The sequence below is a fragment of the Lycorma delicatula genome, chromosome 10 (assembly GCF_047948215.1).
Source record: "Lycorma delicatula isolate Av1 chromosome 10, ASM4794821v1, whole genome shotgun sequence".
Lineage (NCBI taxonomy): Eukaryota > Metazoa > Arthropoda > Insecta > Hemiptera > Fulgoridae > Lycorma > Lycorma delicatula.
The window spans coordinates 111,905,619-111,927,905 of record NC_134464.1 but is presented as its reverse complement, the minus strand read 5'-3'; the positions used below and the strand labels follow the sequence as shown (position 1 = coordinate 111,927,905).

The window sequence follows — 22,287 nt, the reverse complement described above, 5'->3', positions numbered from 1 at the left end:
GAAGATACAAAAGTTTATTAATTCACGACGTTATGAAATTTAAGAGAAAAAAGAAAGACAAGAAAATTACAATGAATATATCATCCGTTCGTAGTAAGACTATATAGAAATGCTCAACGTACGAAGTACACGTTCTACAACGCTACGTAGTGTACTCGTATACGTAAGTGTAACGCGGGTTAGTAAAAAACACCGTGACGAGATTGGATGACATTTTCAAGTTTGTGAAAGAAAGAAACGTTGATATAAGTATACTTGGACGTACCTACTATATAGCACGTAAACACGCGCGTACACAAACCACAATCGTCCCCGCTAACTACAATACTTATATCAGTAGTAGTGTTGTAGTAGTATCACCACCACCACAAAAATCTTCATCATCTCTTTCAGCAACAACATCACAACTCCCTTTCTTTTTTCTCTCTTATTTCGCCTACTTTAAGCAAAACATACAAATGCACACTAACATATATACTGTGTAAGAGAAAGAAGTCGTGTACGTATACACACATACACACACACACACACACACACACACACACACACACAAACAGCGAGTGTGTCAAATTATTAATACCACGCCCATTAGGAACGCAACCACCACCTATCTAGCAAGCGCCGACCCTCTTCAAAGTACGTTTAAGGGGTAGGTTAACGCTGGAAGTAACACGTACAATACTACCATTACTGCTCTATTACAATTATTATTATTATTAGCGACTGTAAAGATGCAGTACAGTAGTATATATACAAAAAAAACCAACCTAGTTTTATATCACACGTGTACGAACTACAGCGGCAATTTAAAAAGACAAAAAAAGATCGAGAGAAAGAAAAAGATTTTGGGTGACGGAGAAAGGGGTAAGGTGAACAGAGAGGAAAACGGAACGGTAGCGGTTGTAGTAATTAATGTGCAGGACCGGTGCCAGTGACGTCACACAGTGATAATGAAGTCGCACACCGGCGCTATAGCTGTTACACAGCTAAGGTAGGTACCCGATCCACCACCACCACCACGAACCGACCGGTACTAGTAGAAAGCAAAAGGAAAGACGACTGAAGAAGAGGGTGGGTGTTCGGTAATGAAAGGAGGGTGAGAGAGAAAGACAGAAAGGGAGGCATCACGAGTAAACACCCATACCTGTATACCCACCCGCCTTGTTCGCTACTTACACGTAATACCGACCGACCAAACCCAAACCCATCTCTTTCTTCTTCCTTCATATACAGATCCTCATATCCTTCCAGCTAATTATTACCCTTACTCCTGCCGCTATGAACGCAAATACAGTATGTAAATGAACACACACAAACGTATTTATTAGATCGTACGTAAAAATTTACTATCGTTTATTACTACGCACACACTAATAGTGATCAGGTACGGGACATAACGTTAACGATCTTAAAAGAAGAGAAAAACTGGTTTTAATATACACATTTAACATCGAACGTTAAAAAGTAATACCGTCAATTGAACATTTATTCTCATTCGTTAAAAAATCGACTGTTAACGTCTAATTATGTACACTAATAACAAATAACAATTATTATTTCAGATAAAATACGTGCACCAATCCCACCCATCCCCTCCGATTCCGGATTTTATATTGTCAAACACAAGTTCAAAACTGCTAAATATGAATTATATACAGAAAACAGATTATAAACAGTTATGATACAACGTACTAATAAAAATAGTTTTTTTAATCTTGAACTTTTAATTCCGACCCGCAAAAAATTTAAACTGATATTTGACCTCAACTTTAAACTGTCAAAATAAAAATATCAAAACAATCTCGGTATTATTTTTTTTTTAAATCAAAAAAATTATTATTTAAATAAAATATGCTAGGCGTACAAAAAAAACCGTTATCCATATAAAAAAAAAATTGTCAAAAGAAACGTATAAGGAGATGAGAAACCTACGTCCAGACAAAATTAATTTAAAAAAATAATAATTATAATAATTAAAGTATGCACACTATTTTTACCATTAAATTTTTCAACCGAGTGACATATGAACTAGTAGGACGGTCAACTCCAGCCAAATGGGCGTGGAATGCGTCGATGCGACCCAGCAACAGCAATAAAATAAGAAATCGATAAAAACAAATTTTCTTTCAGCCTATGTAATCCGACTTCAAAATATAATCTACAAGTGTGCCATAACTTTCTATACAAAGGACAAAATACACATTTTTTATGAAGGCCGTGGTGTATCGGGTAAACATACACTATGGACTTCATTAAAAAAAAAAAAAAAATGTTTATTTATCCTACGTATGAAAACTTACGGGGTTAGCTGTTCAGCAGTGCAGGGCACGCATCGAAATTTATTCTGAAAACAACTAGTTATGTAGAAAAAATTATTATATAAATAAAAACGGTTTTCACAAAAAAAGAAAAAAATGCTTATTTTTCTATGTATGGAAAGTTATGGGACACCCTAAATAATCTATACGCAATACGTCTGTGAAATGAGCGATGACTAATCCCATCGGAAAGGTAGAAAAGCGAACGGATTGCAGTAGGATGAATTGTTTTTAATTTTCATCGATGAAAAAGCCCGCTTAGTTTTTCAGCTTAGACGTTTTCTGACATCTGAGACAGCGATATTTAAGGACCAGCTTTGTTTATTTAAACAAAGCCATCCGCACGATAATCTGTACATCTCGAATAATTAAAATAATTTAGAAACAAAAATCCGAACTAGATTCCAAGATAAATATGATTTAAAATCTTAAGAGCCACGAAGAGACGCATGCAGAAATGGTGACCGTGCGATCGCTTCAGACAATGAAACTGGATTTGGGAACGAAATATCAGCCTTTCATCCGGAAAGTTTCGGATTTTAAAACCGCTCGGGCATGACAGTTCTCATACGCTACAAAATTCCCATTTCATATTTCCAAAAACAAGCTCTGAGTTTGTACGGTAAATAAATTAGGTAAAATTTTGATGATGATAGACACCGGTGATACAAAATTCTTTATTCCTCCGACACCTAACCGGTAAAAAAAAGGATTCGGCCGATGTTATTTTTCCAAATAAATTTTTTATACTTTTAAGAGAAAATAGTTTTAATATTAGAATGTCTTTACGTAAATTCAATAATATGGAACGATAAAAATAAATAAAAATGTATATATAAATATATTCAAATCGTTTATTTAAAGAACTTTTCGTTTCTCAGAAATCTTCATTTAACTTACAGTAAACAGATTTACTACCGAAGTCAGGAGTTTCTTAAAAAAATGAATAAAAACCATATTTCTTAAGGGTAACAATAAAGTACTTGTACAAGAAAACTTATGTCTTTAGAAACTCCTATCCTTGAATAGTATAAAAATTTTATACGTATATTTATTTACGTTGAGCCATTTACAATATAAGAACGGGTCAGTCTACGATCAATAAATCTGGCATAGTAGTTTGAGTATTAAATGTCTGATTAATGGTTGGAACGTTACCGAAAAAAGGCGATTGCTGGTTTATAAAACAAAAAAAATCAATTTTTTAATTTTAAAAATCCCTACACTAAAAATTTTATTTCTATACTTTTTTTTAACGTTAACAGTTTTTACCGATCGACTTGGATTTAAAAACAAAAATCAATAAAGATACCTTATTAACGGTGCGAAAAGGTTTTAAAACTTGTCAGATTAATAACGAGGAATAAAAATCTTCGAATAATATTTTATAAATTAATTTTTTTTTATGGTTTTTTTCTTTGAGGAACATGTGAAGCGACATTTTGCATTCATTTCTCTTCCTTCTGAGCGTTTTCTTTCGTGATCTCCCAACGGTTCTTCAATCTTTCGCTTTGTTTTTTCCTTCTCTCTTCTAAACAGAGGTTGTTGGTTTCTCTTTTTCTTGGAAACCTTTGAAATTTTATACCGCTTCGCTGAAATATTTCTATCTCGTACTATTTTTTCAGATTCGTCCACTTCTTTTAGATCGTTTTTAACCAATGAGGCCCATTGACTTCCGTTCTGTTGTAAATAAGGTTGAAGATTTGTTTTCTGAGGCTATCATTCATTCTCATAAGTTACCGCAAAATTTGGCTCTTCTTTTTCTAATGGAATCTGATATTTTCTATTAGGTAAATTTCATAAGAAGCTACCTTATTGTAACGGGTACCATGATTCGACTTCCGGAAAATTTCTACATATCTTCGCGTTTCACATCCCCCAACCCAAAACCACCGTCAGCTCAAAACATTATATATATGTTTCACTTTCTTGTAGACACGATAACTGCCGTGATTTTGCGCCAATCATTTTCAATTGTTCCTTAAAAATAATTCGTCTCAAAATCTCGGTCCAGTTCGTTAACGGCCAAAATCGGATCATTGGGGTGAAAATGGGTGAAAATTTACAAAAAAATATATATATATACTTTCAAAACAAAACAAAATATATATATATATATATATATATATATATATATATATATATATATATATTTATTTATTTTTCGTAACTTTCTTATTAAGTTAAATATCGAATTTGTTTAAAGTTCCTACTATTCTTTGGATAAGGGCCTAAACGTATGTAAGTAAAGTTTTTTGATATCACCAACCATTGGCCCAGGGGGTTGAAAAATGGGGTTTCGAAGACAAAAATATCATACCTCTCTTAATAGGTAGATTATCGAATGGGTTTAAAGCGGTCGTTAGTCTTCTAAACAATACCTAAAACTTCTGTTTGTAACAATTTTTGATATGACCAATCCTACTTCAAGGGATGACCAAAATGTTGTTGGAACTGCAAGAAGATGGGGCTTGTCGTATGCAAATATTTGAAACTTTTTTCACATGCAACCACTGTCGTATTCAGTAAATTTGAAGTTTTTCGAAATCTACCTCCGCTTTCCGGCGTGCCGAAAGGGATTTTTTTTTATTGGTCATGGCATTTTTTAAAGAGTTTCCTTTCCTTTATTTGTACTTCTATTGAATTTATTTCACCTGACTTCAAAACGAAGATGCATGCTAGCCTACTGGTTTGCTTATCATATTGTAATGCCTGATTCTTTTTGTTGTAAATAGTTTTTGTTAGTCGGTAACGTTCTTGTTTAACTGGAATTTTTATCTAAACCAATCATAATTAAATTTTATGATTCAATATAATACATTAATAACTTGGATTATTTCTACCAGATATTTAAATTATTAACTTTTTTTACATTTCATATTTAAGAATTTGGAAAAATCTTTGCTTTTGATCATGAATTCTATCTTTTTACGGAGATTTTTAGCCCTTCTTTCTTTGCGATTTTTTTTTTAGGTGGTCTATTTGTTCTTCTCCCTTTTCAGAAACTTCGAGACCATACAATATCGTAGATAAATATAGTCTTATAAAATTCATATAAGGCGTTACCGAAATATAAATAGTTTTAATTTTCAGTCTTTATTACAGAGATAGGCTATAAAATTACATTTTTTTTAATGTACGTAATACTGTCATTTGAAGGATTCTTAATTAAATTTTATGACACCCAACGACACAGTACGTTGTTTTTCTGCTAATTTTATAACTGGTTAAACAAATAATTATAAAACTTTTTATTATTTTAATTTTGATAAGAAAACGAATTAAAAAAAGTTATAAGGATGATGATGATAATAATTACTCTTAAAAGTACGCTTTTAATGTTTCACCAACAGTATAAAGCTCAGAGAAGGGGGGGAGATAAAATACTAAATTTAGTTTATTAAAAAAATTTTAGTAACTTTTTAACAATCCGTATATAGTTCACCCGCGTCGTTTCGTCGGGGATAAAAAGCATGATGATTTAGAGAACAATGAAGGGAACAATTAAACTAAAAAAATTTAAGCGATAAAATGTAATAAACAAATGCGACCGATAAATTTTATTTTAGAATTAAAATAATAAGTAATCTATTTAATTTTGAACAAGAACAAGAGAACAATTAAGGCGTATTCACAGCCGCCCTTAAAGAGAAAACGGAGCCGTATATGCAACCATAAGACAACAGTGACTGGAGAGGGATAACGGACATACAGGCGCACACTAAACAAAAGAAGGGGGCAAAATCCAATAACAATAATATAGCGACCCTCAAGGGAAAGGGGAAGGCGGTTGACCGTAAGTAATGAAAATCAACCGCAAACAAATCACCAAACGTACAACACTCTACGACTACAGCTCTAGACTAACCGACATAAATACAAACCGTTGTTATTTATATATATTGCGTCCAATTAGTCGCTTATATTAAGGCATCTCTACAATACTAATAGAAGTATATAGTCGTATATCACAAAGACCGATAATTACATTTAAGAAATACAAATGTTTCCGAATCGAAATAAATTCCTAACAAATACGTTAACAACGATTAATAGAAACAACAAAAATATCAAAAGTAAACAAAAAATCAGACTATGAATGCTTCATATTTACGTAATTACTAACTATATATACGCAATTTCACCTGGATTCTTTAAAGCAGAAATGCCATAGCAACTTCTTTGACAAAGTTTCTTAAATATGAAATACGCAATTCGAATGTCCAATCCACGAAAGGAGGGACAATCCGAACGACCATTACGAAGGCAAGGAGACAAAAATTCATTCTTACATTAAACATAAAGATATTCTCTATGTTAAGTACCGTTTACCCTTTTTAGCTTCATTCTTTTATCACATGCTGACGCGTTTCGGAACCTCTCCAATGTCAAACGTTATTGTAATGGTACTTTTAAATTACTGTTAGTCTTTATGTAGAGTTTAGTCAACGCCCCTCCCTTTATTTGACGTCATGCCTTATCTGGCCTTCTTCTTGTTTATTTGTTATTAACGGTTATACTTATCTTTTCATTTTATTTATCTACTTCCTGTTTTTAATAAATTGAGGTTCTTGAAAAGGACATCCGCTTGATTGTTGATCTGTTCGTTTGTGATCGTTCTATTGTTATTTTTTAATTTAAAGATTTCTAAATTTTGTAAACGTACTTCTTCCTTTAACACGTATGTGAATTAATTTCAATGATTCTTCCATTTTCATCGGGATATGTCCTTATTTTATTAAATGGGTTGCGTAGTTAAAATCTTGTTTTTGATTTTTAAAAGATCTCATGTGTTCCTTGTATAGAAATGTTATAAAAATGCGTTAAAATAAAAACGTTATAATAAATGCGTTCGTTAAAAATTATCATATAATGAACACATGACAGCTTTTAAAAATCATAAACAAGATTTTAATTAAAATTACAAGATTGATTCGAAAAATAGTTCCATCGATTATTGATTTTACTAATTTTATAATTTTGCGACTTCCCCTAGATTTAAAAAAAGGTGAAAGATATGGAAAAATTACTATTTTATGAATACAATATCCATAAGACCATTCATTATCAATTCAGAGAATCCTTTCAATCAGAAATGACAATAGTTTTGTACATCCTCTAGTTTCATAATAATCATTTATTTACCTTTTTTACAGATATATTTTTATTACGATATAATTACGGAAAAATGACAAATATATATATAGAAAAATATTTTAAGACAAAATGTTTTTCAAAACTGTAATAAAATACATTTTTTTTTTCTTATTACAACAAAATTCAAGAGGGAAAGACGAATTACCGACCAGGAAAAGGACATCAACCCGAACATTACTGAAAAGGAACTTAAAAATACTAATAAAAATTTAAAAACCGTTTTTTTTTTTTTTTTAATGTTTCCTTCAACAATTTGGCTAACTGATATCACCGGATGTCATAGAGTGTAAGACGAATTGTTTTGATAATGCCTTATTCGTGAAAAATAAAAACTTTTAAATGTGTAAATGTAATATAGAATATAATGGAACGTGGTCGAATGGATGGATACTGCTCGCCTCTACTATGTAACCACTTAGATTAACCTGATAACACTGTACTCTCTTACACTACAAAAATGAGACCGAACAATAGTAAATAATATGACTTTAAAATTTTGCTTTTTCCGCTAATTTTTTAATTTATTTTTGTATTTACAGTGAACTTTAAAAAGCTTTTGCCAGTAAGAAAAGCTAATTATGCCCCGTAATTTATATTTAAAAAAAATTAAATCCAATAAAATAACCCTTATAAATAAAACAAAAAGTAAATAAATTTAGTAAATAAAAAAACAATAACAGACGAAGTTAAAATTAATTCAATCTTTTACGAAGTCTCAGCATCATATGACCTCCAAAAATGATCTACGGCGCATTTAACCAAAGGTCATTGATACTGCCAAAAATCTAATAAATATCTCGCATCGACAGCAGCAACTCATGAATACGTAAAAAATACACTCGCATACAAAAGAAAACGTTTCGTTAAAAGAGTAACAAAAAAAATTAATGACCTCTTGGTAACAAAAATAGTTTTGGGTTTAAATTACAATGGAATTATTTTTAGTAAAATAAAACTATTAATATTTTAAAACCGAACAAAAATTTTCATCCTCGATCGATTAATTTTTAAAAACAACGGGAAAAAGTAATAAACTGTTCTAGTTAGAACTTCTCATCACACTTCCTTGTAAGTATAAACAGCATTAATACGCCCGCTTTCAGCTGGTAAGTTTCGCAGTTCTACACAACTTATAGGAAAAAAGTCCGAGGATAGAGAGAGAAATCTCTTATTCGCCAACTTAAACAGATGTCAAGGATGTTGAGACAACAGTAGACATCAAATCCAGAATACGAAAGGAGTTGGGCTTAAGGCCAAAACTCACAGAACACCACGGGGACACAAAAAATTCTGGTTACCCGATAGGGGTGTATAAGATAGAGACGATCCACCTACGCAATGATCACGAAAAGAGACAGAGAAATGCTTCAAGCAAATTAATTCCTCTGGAAATCGAGTTATGTCTACCCTGGGTGAATATTCTCCTCCGGCTAAGGAGGAGAAAAAGAAATCAAAGGCGGGCAGTAGGCGGTCGACCTGGCACATGGACAGATTATTGGACCACCTCGGCGTTGTTGCGAGAGATGCCCTGGGCGGACCCGATGCTACGATTGGACTCACTGCGGGCTGGTCACGTTGCTGCTGGCAATACCCGTGCGATGGATTTGGCCGGTGGGTCAGTGGACGGAGGCGGACTGAATTATTTGGTGTTAGTGGACTCATCGGAGGGCGAGGAACGTTTGGTCAATCGCTCGATGGAATCAGCTCGGTTAGTGTAGAGTGAGAATGCCAATGCCTATTTTTGTTGGCCTCACTGGACGGTTGATCTTCTTTTGTATCGGGTGACTGAGTGTGTAACTCGGAGGCGCTCTTGTACGCTCCGGGCGCACAGAGATGTGTCATCAGTGAGTACCGCAGTGTGTAGGATCTCGGTGAAGATACCGGCAGGACTCCCGACCGCGACAATGGTGGTGGCGGCGGCAGGCCGCACTGTAAAGGACTCCGTGGCGCCGGGCGAAGCAGGTACACTCTCGGTGTGACGAGGGCAGGAAAACGACCTTGACATCAGAGTTACGGACACTAGAGAGCACTCCAGTGTCCGAGCAGCTACGGCGGCAGATTTTGGACAAAGTGGAGAGCACGACAGTTACGGCCGGTAGGAGCGTTCGACGTGTTCACTTGATTGATGATATAGGACGTGGACGCCCTTAACTCTGAGGTGGATTTAGTTGCGTGATATCCGCAAGACAGCTGGAAATGCAGTGACGATAGATGTCCTTCCCCTGCGGCTCTCATTTGGGGATACAAAAATGGCAACGGTGGCTGTTCCGCCTCTGCTCGCGGATAAATTGCTGAAGGAAGGCCACATCCGTATCGGGTGGGTGTCTTGCCGGGTTTCAAAGTCAACTGAGGAGCGTTGTTATAGATGTTGGGGGATAAGGATCCGGCTGGGTCCTGTAGCAGTCTCGATAGCGAGGATATTGTTTCAAATGTGGGATTGCGGGGCATCTATGTAAGGGCTGCCCAACGGAAGTTGGTCAAAAATTAAGTTGACATCTTCAATTGTTACAGAGAAATATAAAAAAAAAGTAAATTTCATTGTTACTCAATTTTAAGCCCTTAAACTCGAAATTTCGAAAAAATTCTTTCTTCATGTGCACTTTCACCTTAAGAAGAATGTGTATACAAATTTATCATTAGTAGTTTTTGTTACATGCTGATTATGAATCGGCAAAAACCCTAGTCCTTAAAATTTTACAAGTAAATTTTTGTCTTCAATGAATCTTCCAAAAATATCAGTTTAATTTATCGTTCATGTTCTTATACCAAATAAAGGTTCTATTTACCTATGTAGGCTATCTTCGAGAGCTTATATTTTTTATCTCGATAACTTAATTAAAAAAATTAAAAAAATTCTAATTAAAAGGGTTAAAATACGTCGACGAACTGGACACATAACCATAATCAAAATTATTAACTCGGAGGTTGGCATGAATGACATAATCGATTTTTGTTTATGAATTATATCGAAATTTGCATGTTTTTGTTTGGCAGTTTTCATAAATAAATAAAGCAGTTGGTATTTATTACATCCGGTCTTTATCTATTTAAAACGGTTAGACCTTACATCCGTTCCGATGGCGAAACTGATTCTTCACATGTGTAAGTTTTATAGGATTTCAATTATCTGCTTTATGAAGATAAAACACTTATCGCACTTGAATTTTAATAGGCTGAAATCTACTACAATTAAATTCTTTATCTATGGAACAGGTAACATGAATGTAGATCAAGCGGCGTATGTTCATATCTTCCCTTCGATAAAATCTAGATTTTAATCTAGATTGAGAGGAATTTGGTAGAAGCGGATTCGAATTTTTGACAATTCAGGCAGAAATTTTAACATACTATCCGTACGTTGAAATACCGAATAGTATGTTGAAATTAACAACTGACGGCAGTTGTTAATTTCAACATTCGGCGTTTTCGTTCTTACATAGAAAAGTAGTTAATTTAATATTTTAAATACAATTCCATCGCATAATCTTATGGGAAAAAATGAATATGAAGTAAAATAACACGCAAAACATGTAATAACCTTCGGTGTACGTGTAACCTAAAATTGTAAACACGAACATAAATAAACAGTGCGCTATTTTTTCGTTCTTGTTACTTTAATTATAATGAAATTTTTAATAACTTCAGTCTAAAAATCCATTTTACTAATGAATGAAATATATTTCGGTGAAATATAGGAATAGATTTATCAATGTATGAATGAATGAACTCTGCGTGTGAGTTACTATTCACGATCGAAGAACATGAAAAAAGGTTTGCGTGTTTTTCTTTCATATATACATACACTACATGTAAACACACATAAAAACAATCTCGCCTAAAAAAAATTATATATACGCGACCTGTTTATAACATTGCGGTGTGGGTGTTTTAAAACACCGGAACGTAAGTGCTTTCGTATTACTCAAATTCAAAAACTGAGAAAATAAAATATTTATTATCTCGCCACGAAATAAAATTGTTTTAGATAAAAGTAAAAATACGATGGTGGATTATCAGGACGACCTCAATGTATCCATAAACTAATTTTCAACTAATCAAAAAATACGAGTATATTCAATAACAGTATAACCGGTTTGGATTTTGTTTTATGAAAAATCAATTAACATTTTTCACAGAAACATTACTAAGATCGATAGAGAAGACTAAAGTAATTATGTTTTTAGCACAAACACAGATTTACACCGCCCGACTACTAATACGTACAACAGAAATAAGGACGACTGAGGAGTGTTGATGAATACTACTTCCGAAAAAACCGAGGTGTTCACCTTAATGGGAAATTTAATCTTCAATGAAATATACTATCAAATGCCGATGATATAATACGCACGTTATGGAGGAATCGGAGGCAGATGCCTGTCACGCTGTCCACAGGTTATACTGAATTTCGTTCACAACTGTTCAGATTTACGGGTAACAGTAATAAACCAGTGCTGGAGTTAATTACTGTTGATAGGTTTTAATTTTATTGTGGCAGATATCAAATGAAAATTTCGTTGAACTGGTTCATTAAGGGCGGAGGGCTCTATCTGTTAGCTTTATATCGTAAGGAAAAAGAGGAAGTTTTAAGTAAGAAAAATCATTTACCGTTATGGCCAACAGGTTGAGCACAGCAGGGGTGGTCGGTTAAGATACGGCTGAAGCTGTCTTCCACGGTGGACATATCGTTCCATTCGAGAGTCCAGTTAAGGTTGTTTTACATAACTTACAGCAGTATAAACCGAAGTTTTTATTTTAACAAAGAACTTAGAAGACCTGAATTAAGTGGAGAGTCAGTTTAACAACTAAGATTATTGGACGGCCACCTGGCTAATTCACAAGCAACTGGCCCAAGATCGCACCAAAAAGATTATATATATATATATACACACACACACAAACAGAGAGAAAGCGGAATTTTTATTTATAATGGGAGTAGTACACCAACGGTTACGCATTGAGAAATGCATGCGTCTACGTAATTCTGTTCCTTCAAAAATAAAAAAGATACTCGAAAATTGGTATAGGACATTCCTCATGGATATTCCATACTGATACCCAAAATTATGAGGGTTATGGGTGTACTCAACCGAACAATACCCATTTATCGTTTCAATACGACCGGAAAGTGCAAATTTTTTTTTGAAATTCATTTGCAGAACTTACTTTTGCATGCCAGAACTTACTTTTGAAGATAAAAGCTGTCATGTAGTAGGTTATTTTAGAACGTCAATGGAACTAAATTATTTGAATTCTTTTTCACAATAATAATAATAATAATAACAATAATCTACTTTCAACCGTGTATAAAAATTCGAGAAACTTAAAATAGGAATGATAAAATATTATATACCATTAATTAAAAAAATATTACACAAGATCTATTTACAGCAACCGCTTCTTTTTCTCAACTTAGACGAGTAATCAAAATCGCACAGGCTAAACAGTAGATAAACCTTAATACAAAAAGTTCATAGAAAGATTATAAATCTAAGGAAATTTTTTTTACAAGGCGTAATGTGTGTTGTATTATGTATCTATCTATATATTAGCAATACAAAAAATAAATATTAAAACAAATAGTTCTTTTTTTTTTAAACAAAACAAAAAAATTGCACTAAAAAGTAAATCAATAACTTTTCTCAAATTTTATTTAAATTTTGACTTCGTCGATTTAATTGTTTTTTAAGTTCATTTGTTTTATAAGTACGAATTAAAAACCGTTCAACACGATACTCAAACAAACTTGGTTTTGTATCGATATATATGTAGAATATATAAACAAAAAAAAGGTAGAATCAACAAAAACAAAGCAAACAGAACGCTATCGAGCATGAGTTAAGGCTGACTGGAACGAGAGCTTTTTAAACACTTTTTCTTAATAAAATAAACAGATATATTAATTGTATGAGTTTTACGTGCGATTTAGATGCCTCAAAATAACCTAGGATGTAAACGAATAATTCCTATTAACGGGCTGAAATCAACTAAAAATGGCTAACCGGTTAACAACCGCGTACGTTCCATTAATAGTTTTGTAAATAATTATTAATCTATTATTTGCCAATAAATCGACAAATAAAGTTAATAATTTTTTTGTAATGTAAAAATCTTATTCACGTACGTCCAATGAACCGAGTTCACAATACAGCATTAGAATAACGATTAAGCGTAGGCAAAACGCATCCCTCAGACGAATAAAAATAATAAAGAAAAAGAAATACGAATAAAAAAATAAAAACTATAAGAAATATGAAGAAAAGTATACGCAAAATGGTGTTCTACTGTTATTTTGAACTGTAGGCGTACGAGGGAGGGGAAGTGGGCAGTAAATATGATGAGAGAACAGAAAGGGCGGCAATAGTACTTTGAAATAAAAGAGACGGGGGAAAGGGAAAGCAGCAAGAGGGAGTTTTTTTTAAAGTTCAGTTCAGCAAGAAGAGAAAATAATTTGGATGCCAGTCACGCTTTTGGCTAACGAGTCCTACCCGGCAGCCAAGCGACGAACGCCGCTGCTACTGCTTACTTACCCGAGGCTCTAATGCCGCGGCGCGGCGGCTATGTAGTCTACCAAACCGTACCGTCACCCTATACCAGACTCCTACTGTTATTCTCCGCTCACTCGATTCCTTTCCGACGCTCCCTCCCCCTTAAAATAATCTTCCCACAGTTCCTCTCGTTCCCGACATCATCCAAATATTGTTTATATTAAACACGTCCGATTGCAGTAAATAAAGTAAACTTTCGAGTCTGTTCTACGATAAATACAATAGTCTACATACATGAATATATGCAAGCATCATACGCTGGAGCTGCCAAGTTAAAGCTTTGTAAGAGACGTACAAAAATAATAAAAGAAACAGCGGAGAAGACAGAGAGAGTGCTAAAGAGAGAAAGAACCGTTCACACATAAAACAGCTTATAAAAATAACAATAAAACTGATAAAACAACAAAAAATTTATAATAGAACAAAGTACTTTCGTACATACATACAAAAATACAAATAAAAGTAAAAATACACCCGGCCAGAGCTACTTCTGTTGTTGAGATTTAAATTTCTATTTATTATTATTATTATTATTTCCGATATGCAACACACGCTCTTCACGAAATTTTATGCTACAATAGAAATATAAACGGAAATAAGAAAATAAAAATGTCTTACACGGTACTTATACTGTAGCGCCAAAAAATGCTAAATAAATAAGTCGGTTTAAAATTGTATTAAAAAAATTCATGTTATTAAAAAACAATACGATGCGTAAAATATAGCACGAGAAACGTTTTCCATATTGAAGTAAAACTAAGAAAATCTCGCTGCAGTAACGATATATTGCTGACGTTCTCTCACTTAAGATCCACTCAATAAATCTGAGAAGATAAATCAGAAAAAAATGTTAGGTGAACTCGAGACTCCATCTAAACAATAATAACTCGATTGTTTTAAAAATCAATAAGTTTAGGTACAAAAAAAATTGAAGGTATAAAATTTTGGCCTGGAATATATCGGATTTTCCAACAGTCGGTAATCATTAAAACGTAAAAACTTGAGTAGGTCCACTTCTTTAATTTACAATTACGAGCGTTGTATATTATTTAAATAGTGATCACAAACCTGCTGCTAACTATATTAACGCTTGTTCTGCGGCCTTTTTCTAAGCCGACATATCAATGTTAATTAAAACAAACAGGATTTTTACGTTGTAAACATAACCCTCGATTTGTATCAGTGGAATAATCATTTTCATTCAGTTCCGCTAACTCTTAAGGAAGCGGTTTGAAAAGCACGGTTCTGTTACGGTCAGTCCAACAATAAATAGATCTAAAACCGCAAGAAGTAAGAAAAACCAACTAATAGTTTCACAGCCGACCGTTCGATTCCCAAAAAGGCTACTTATTGAACAAAAATTTCAAAACGTACAGTTATTCAAAGAATTCTATACTAGGAAAGTTTTTTAATGTTATATTTTATCGTGTAGTAAAGAAATCCTGGCCGTAAACTGCAGTACTCTGAATTGACGTCAAATGTAGTAAACCAAGGAGATCGTAATCCGTATTAAAGTATTTCTTAATGTGGGGTTTTTAATTGTGCCTATGAAAAAAAAAGCAGGCACAATTAATAATATCCAGAAAACAGCAACATTTGTTCCGTAACTCGGCTGTAAAAGCCCGATGCAATGATTTAGACGTGGAATATCCTGCCGATGAGTGCTGGAATCATGGATTTTGGAGGTACAATGAAGTAACTGGTTATTTACGTCTGTCCCATAGTGAAAAATGAATTTCAATAATCTTTTTTTTTTTTTAATTTGAACTTTCGACAAGATGACAGTAAGTCACCGTCAATTACAGCTCAGGAATCAAAAGAAGTAATTATTTTTGCTTACGAAGAAATAACTCAGATTTTATTTTTCTAACAATGTAAATCGGTTATCGTAAATGTTCCAAGACATTAAAACGAAGTTTGGATAATACTTTCAGCACAAATGTTACTCAAGATTGATTAATCAAACGTTAAACTTTTACTCAAAATTGCGCAACAGGCCGCAAAATTTCAACCGTTTTATCATACTTTTGTAAAAACCTTTCTACAGTTTTTTTAGCGTCATAAAATAAACTGTGATTTCGCAATTAAATTTCGAACGGTACACATACAAACTGATGGAAAATAAGACATTTTGAATCCAGAAAAAAATGAATGTATATTACCATTAAAGCGATAAAAAAACATATTTAACATACATTTTTATTTGATTTGGAGTGTTTTTGTAAAGTTGCTGTATTAATAATATCATACTTAACAGCATGGATACGACTTTTTATCGATCTCTTCTTGTCCGTGCAATCTGTCGTTCATTGCAGATATGATATTTACAAAACCATTGAAAGCCGAAAATTTTATGTCTCTTCCATATTAATTATTTTAGGTTATTTTTTGTCGTATCAATAAACCTTCGACTTCTTTAATTATCACTACGTTATCGGAAAGCGTTTCAGAGGATACATTTAATGTTTATTTACTCGTTAAACATGTATGTTAAATTAAAATCATTATGTTTTATTAAAATATTTTGTTTCGTTGTAATACTGTACGAAATATAATACGTACAAATATATTTGACAAAGACTCATTATCTGGTCTTCATCACGTGTTATACATAATAATAAATGATGCGATTATTTTTATTTTTAAGCGCAGATTTAACGCCCGTATGCTATTTATTTCACGAACCTAATACTTTCATGAACTAATACTGGAACCGATAACCGGGTTAAGGAAACCTCGATTAAGACGGTCTTTAATGCGTAAAAAATTATAAGATGATTATAACCGGTCAAGCTCACCTAGTTATTAAAATATAGATAAAAAAAAGAAGAAAAAATGTAGCGAGATGAAAAGAAATATTAGATATAACAAAATAGAAAACGAAACCGTACGATGTCGCAAAAACAATGAATACCGGGAACCGCTGGACATTTCAAATGCATACGATAAAGAGTGGTGAAGTATAAGAAAAATAGAAAGCGCAACGACTGAATAATGTACAGATTAGCGGTTAGTTATGCTACAGCGGTAACCGAAACAAAAAATAAGGTACAGTGAAAGAAGGAGAACAGAAAAAGAGGTGAGCAGGGAGGAGGAGTAGAAGGAGGTAAAAGAAAACGGAAAGGAAATAATAAATACTTTTCCTTCAAAATAAGAAAAAGTGGAAGGAAAACGACGATAAACAGGAAAAATAAATGAAAAGAGGGAACGGGCTTGTTACATGGAACGGGAGTAAGTGAATTAGCTGGGGGGAAAAAAAAAAGAAAAGCGGTTTAACAGAAAGTGCTGTTCATAAAACTGAAAGCGCAAGCGCAAACAACAAATCTTAAAACTACGAACAGTAGACAGCTGGTATGCCAAAAACAATAACAGCTGTTATTAATAAATTCTGTAAAACGATAAAAAAAGGTTACATAAATAACCTGAAAGAAATTCTATACCTCAAGGACGTACTAATCAAGAGTGAGTGTAGACCTATTGGAAGAGAAAGCAGCTTGTTAATGTTACAATCCGTCTTCTTTTCTTTTTCATCTTTAAAAAAAAAAAAACCTTTGGTTAAAATGTAGTACAATATGAATATTATACTTTTCAATAATAACGATTTTTAAGCAATAAGATAATTTTATTTAATTTCACATTCTTTTTTCTGTTAACATATTGAGGAAAAACATGGCAAAAAATCAAACAAAAGTATCTTTTTTTCTCTACGAATAGTTCACCTTGGAAGGTTATATCGTTTATTCATACGCGGTTATTTCTTTTTTTTCTGTTTTTCTACCGGCCCAGTGTACCTCTTCATTTTTTCTAATATATCTTTCGTTCGTTCTTCAGAAAGTTCGGTTCTGTTGTTTCTGTTGTTCTTGCGTTTTGGCGCTTCTTAGAACCTTTATTTTCATATTTTAATATTCTCATTAAAATTTATCTTTCTCTTATAATTTCTTCCGTTTTTTTTGACTTGTCTTCTTTGACTTGTGTGAACGGTCTGCCTTTAGTTTTTTTTATTTTGGAAGAAATCAAAAATTTGTTTAGTCAATCTATCGTTATTCATTCTAAATAAACGGGAGTAAAATTCAATTTTGTCTTCTCCTTATCGTTTTTATTTTTAAATTTAGTAACCTTTTTTATAATTTTTATTTATTTTTATAAACCTTACCCCCACCCGACTTTACGTAAAACATAAGTCGTTAACCTGTATACCGTAAGTTTGTTTTAATACGTTCAGATACTGCCCGATTGTTTCATTATTCTAGGCAGATGCGGGTATTTTGAGACTCGGAACGGTTTTCAAGTTATTCAAGAAACAATTACTTCAATCAAAAATCGTTATTAAAAACATATAACAAATATAAATAAATAAGTTCGTATTAATAAGCTTAGCAAGAAAATCTGAATAACCCAAAAAAAAAAAAATTATGTTGCAAACAGAATATTTGTAAATAATATGCGATTAATTATTTCGCGCCAACATGGTCGTTATACAATATATTTCTTAAGAAAAAGACTAGTTGGCGCCTTGACTTATGGGGCAACAGTCCGCAATAACAGTGAAATTTGTAGTTTTTACAATCGGTTTTTCTCCACGGCAATTAATATATTAAAATTTTACCGTTTCACTAACATCTTTTATTTTAAAGTAATCTTATATTCCCTTAAAATAAATTAATCTTATAGAAAATATCGTTGCACATCTTTTACTCGGGTCATTAAACCGTGAATACGATCGATTAAGCTATCAGAGAAATTACTTATTCACATTCTTGATATTTTACAAAGTGTAATACCGTTAAAAAATATTCATTTTCGATATAAAGTAAAAGAGGCGTGTGTTTTCCAGAATATTTTCTTGTAACTAGGTACACAAATATCCGACGTTCAAGAAAGACCCGATTATATTTCCACAGATATTTTTAATAAACTACAGATTGATTTAATATTTCGTTTACAGAAATAATGCAACTGTGACCGATCGCTTTGGAATATTAATTAAAAAATAACGAACAGGGAACATATTTTCTGCATCTCTGTCAAGGTGCACAACTCTATTAAAATGTGTGAAAATAATCTTAATTAACACCTTCTGAATTATTTCACTATTTTTAATAATTAATAATGACTTATAGCGTCTATTTCTTATTTTATAATTAACTGTTATATATAATGAACAAGCAGGTTTTATCACGGTTTCCTTTCATCCATCCGAGCAAACGTGTGTATTTTTACAAGTACTTCAAAGAGGAGGACGAGATGCGTGAAAAAATAGTTGAAAGAATCATGCCGGATTGAGCCCAAGATCAACCTATTTAAAAGCTCTCATGTGTAACCGGTAAACCAAAACCGCCAGCCGTTTTACATTCGAGAGTAATATACCTATACATTCTTTGCGTGATTCATTATCTGTATTATTTTGCATCTTTCAGAATAAAATATATTATTATTTACTACAATAAGTATTAAGTTAAAATAAAAAGACTTCGTGGTGAAAAAAGTTTAAAAATAAATTTAAGTAAAAGCCGAACTCAGTGGCGAAGTGGTAGCATCTCAGCCTTTCGTCTGGAAAATACCAGACGTGATATTTTCATTTCCATTTCATCAAATTCTCGCGACAATCTTGGCGCTTAAAAGATGTATCGATCGCTAAAAACTAAACAAGTCACATTCCTTATTTTTTCTTTATTTATCTATTTAATATCATTCACCACCGACCCTATAAACACATTCACATTAAAGACACTTGACACATCCCAACAACATATGTAACGCAGTCTGAGAAACATCCCGACCCCGTAGGGGAAGACACCCGCCGTGTGACCTTTGCGGTCGCCACGCCACTCCCTTTGTACCTAGCCCTTATGGGGATTTGCCGGAGGTCACCTTCAAAACCTCGGCGAAAGGCATCGCCTCGGCCTTGTTCTTGTCTCAGTCAGGATGCCACCGATGCGAATGCCATACGTAACATTCCCGTCGGTGAACTACTATCCCTAAAAAACGACAAAACTAACAACAAAACACAACTTACGTTAGTCTCAAACGAGCGAACAAAATACGGAAAGGAACTGAAATCCACTACCCACCTGAAGGTAAAAGAAGCTAATACAACACGCAATTACGGCAAAACAAGCCGACAAAAACTTACCGATTACAAAACAAACAAAAGAAGAACGCGGGAAAGACCAGGCGGCACCCTAAATACCTTCGGCAATCCTTTTTTTTTTTGCCAAATAGTGTATTAAATTCTCAAGTATTATCCATTCGGCCTGGTTTCGCAAATTGACACTGAGATCCAGCGCCGACCGGATAATATCGAGCCGACAGTCAACCGTGCGTATCAACTCGTACTTTGAACAAACACAGAACATGATGTACATCGTCCGATTGTCCGCATTGCGGACACATTCCCGAGTCCACCAGACCGAATCTCTGCAGCCCGTTCCAGAAAGCTCAACGCCTAGAAAGATATCGCATCACGTACTTATTCGGGTCCACCTAAGAGGAGCACGCGTACTTTGTACGCGTGTTACCCCTCCGCTCAAATATCCATACGTAGAATTACACGATAGCCGCCGCCTCCAAAAATCCACGAAAGTATGAAAAATCACTCATAATCTATTCGTAATCCGCAAACATAAACTCACTGCGCCTACCAAAACGTAAAACTTGTATGAACATGCATTCACTGGAATCTAAAAACAAACGAGAGCAGTAACAAGATAAGACTAGCATATATGAAACCAAAGCGAACCGACCGTAAAATGATCTTTAAAAACTCGATTCAAAAATACTAACTGACCGAGCCTTTTAAAAGACGATGTACAACGGGAATCCATTAATTAATGATCTAAGGAATTTAAGAAACTTAATTACTTTTGAGAAATTATTTAATATATATAGGGGCGGCGGTATTTCTGTGCACACAGGCTGACGGTTGGGTTACCGCGCTACTAATTATCCTGAAAATATATTTAACTTAATTGCTGTTTTATACGAGATGTTTTCGTAAAGGAATGACTATCTAACTGTTCCATCCGTCCTATGAATTTCTCTCTCGCACGCAATGTGCACATCTATACGCCTCCCGCTGTATACGACGGTTGGATAAAAGTCATTTTAAAAAATATTACTTGAAAATGTGACGTCATAGTAAATTTAATTAATGAAACAAAAGGAATTTTTTAATAAAGAGAAAATTGAAAATCAAAATAAATTTACATATAACACTCCGTTAAATAAACATCACTATTTCAGATCCGTAGTTTTAAAATGTATATTCTCCGATTGACAAAAACTCACATCGGATGATTGACAACCAATCCAAATTCGTCCTACTCATTTACAAAACACATCTTTTCAATTCGTACATTAAATCATTTCCTACTGACAATAAATAACATTATTTTCTTTATGAAGATACATTTAAAAGATATTCAGATGACGTAATTACAATTAACTAACAATAACTTAAATAGAAACAAAAGAAAATAAAATCTCGATATAATACATTAACTAATAAAAATAAATTGATTACCTCATTAATATGCTTATACGTTTTTATAAGATCGACGCTTAATTTTCGTAGCGGTGCTGTAGCAGGATCTCTAAAATGATGAGGGATCCGCGCTTGCATAGCCTGAATGTCCTGTATTTCGGAAGGCGGCCCTTCATGTAAAGATGCCAACTGTTCTTCGGCGACAATACGACCGTACAACGGCGTGTGGTGGCCTCGCACATTTTCACCCGCTGTAACAAAAAAGAAAGAAAAAAACTATTAATTTGTTTTTCTAAATTAAATTGTACAAAATGCATACCGCAATAACCATGATTTCATAAGGACCTGTTATATCCTCGAGGTCCGCCAGCTATCATTTTTGCTTGAAGACTAATTTTTCGGTCACATTCCACATAATTCAGCATAAATCGTGGTCGTAATAGAAATAGTACAAATTTAATTTTTCCTAAAGCAGAATCTTTGATCAATTTTAGACTTTTACACCAGTTCAATCTCTAAAAAAAAATCAAATATTAAGCCATATTTTTTTAACTAAATAATTTAATTTTAAGACAACCTTCTCTTCTGATTTCTCTATTCTATCTAAAACAGCGTACAAATTTCTATCTGGCAACTAGGGAAATATTATTTTAAATCTCTTCTATACTACATGCAACAAGATAAAAGGAGAATTACTGAACCCGCTACATCACTTCATTAAAACAATTAATGGATTGCCCAAAATGTATATTATAGAAAAATAAAAAAATTAAAAACCGAA

At 33.3% G+C, this 22,287-nt stretch overlaps 1 protein-coding gene across 2 annotated transcripts in view; it reads right to left on the bottom strand.

Annotated features, from left to right (window-relative positions):
- The window catches only part of mnb (minibrain), a 403,438-nt gene that overhangs the window by 117,051 nt on the left and 264,100 nt on the right, over nucleotides 1-22,287 (bottom strand). For both annotated transcript variants that reach the window (XM_075376582.1, XM_075376583.1), the window contains exon 2: nucleotides 21,546-21,757. In XM_075376582.1, coding sequence (XP_075232697.1) covers nucleotides 21,546-21,757 — 212 coding nt within the window. The remainder of the gene's footprint in view (nucleotides 1-21,545; nucleotides 21,758-22,287) is intronic.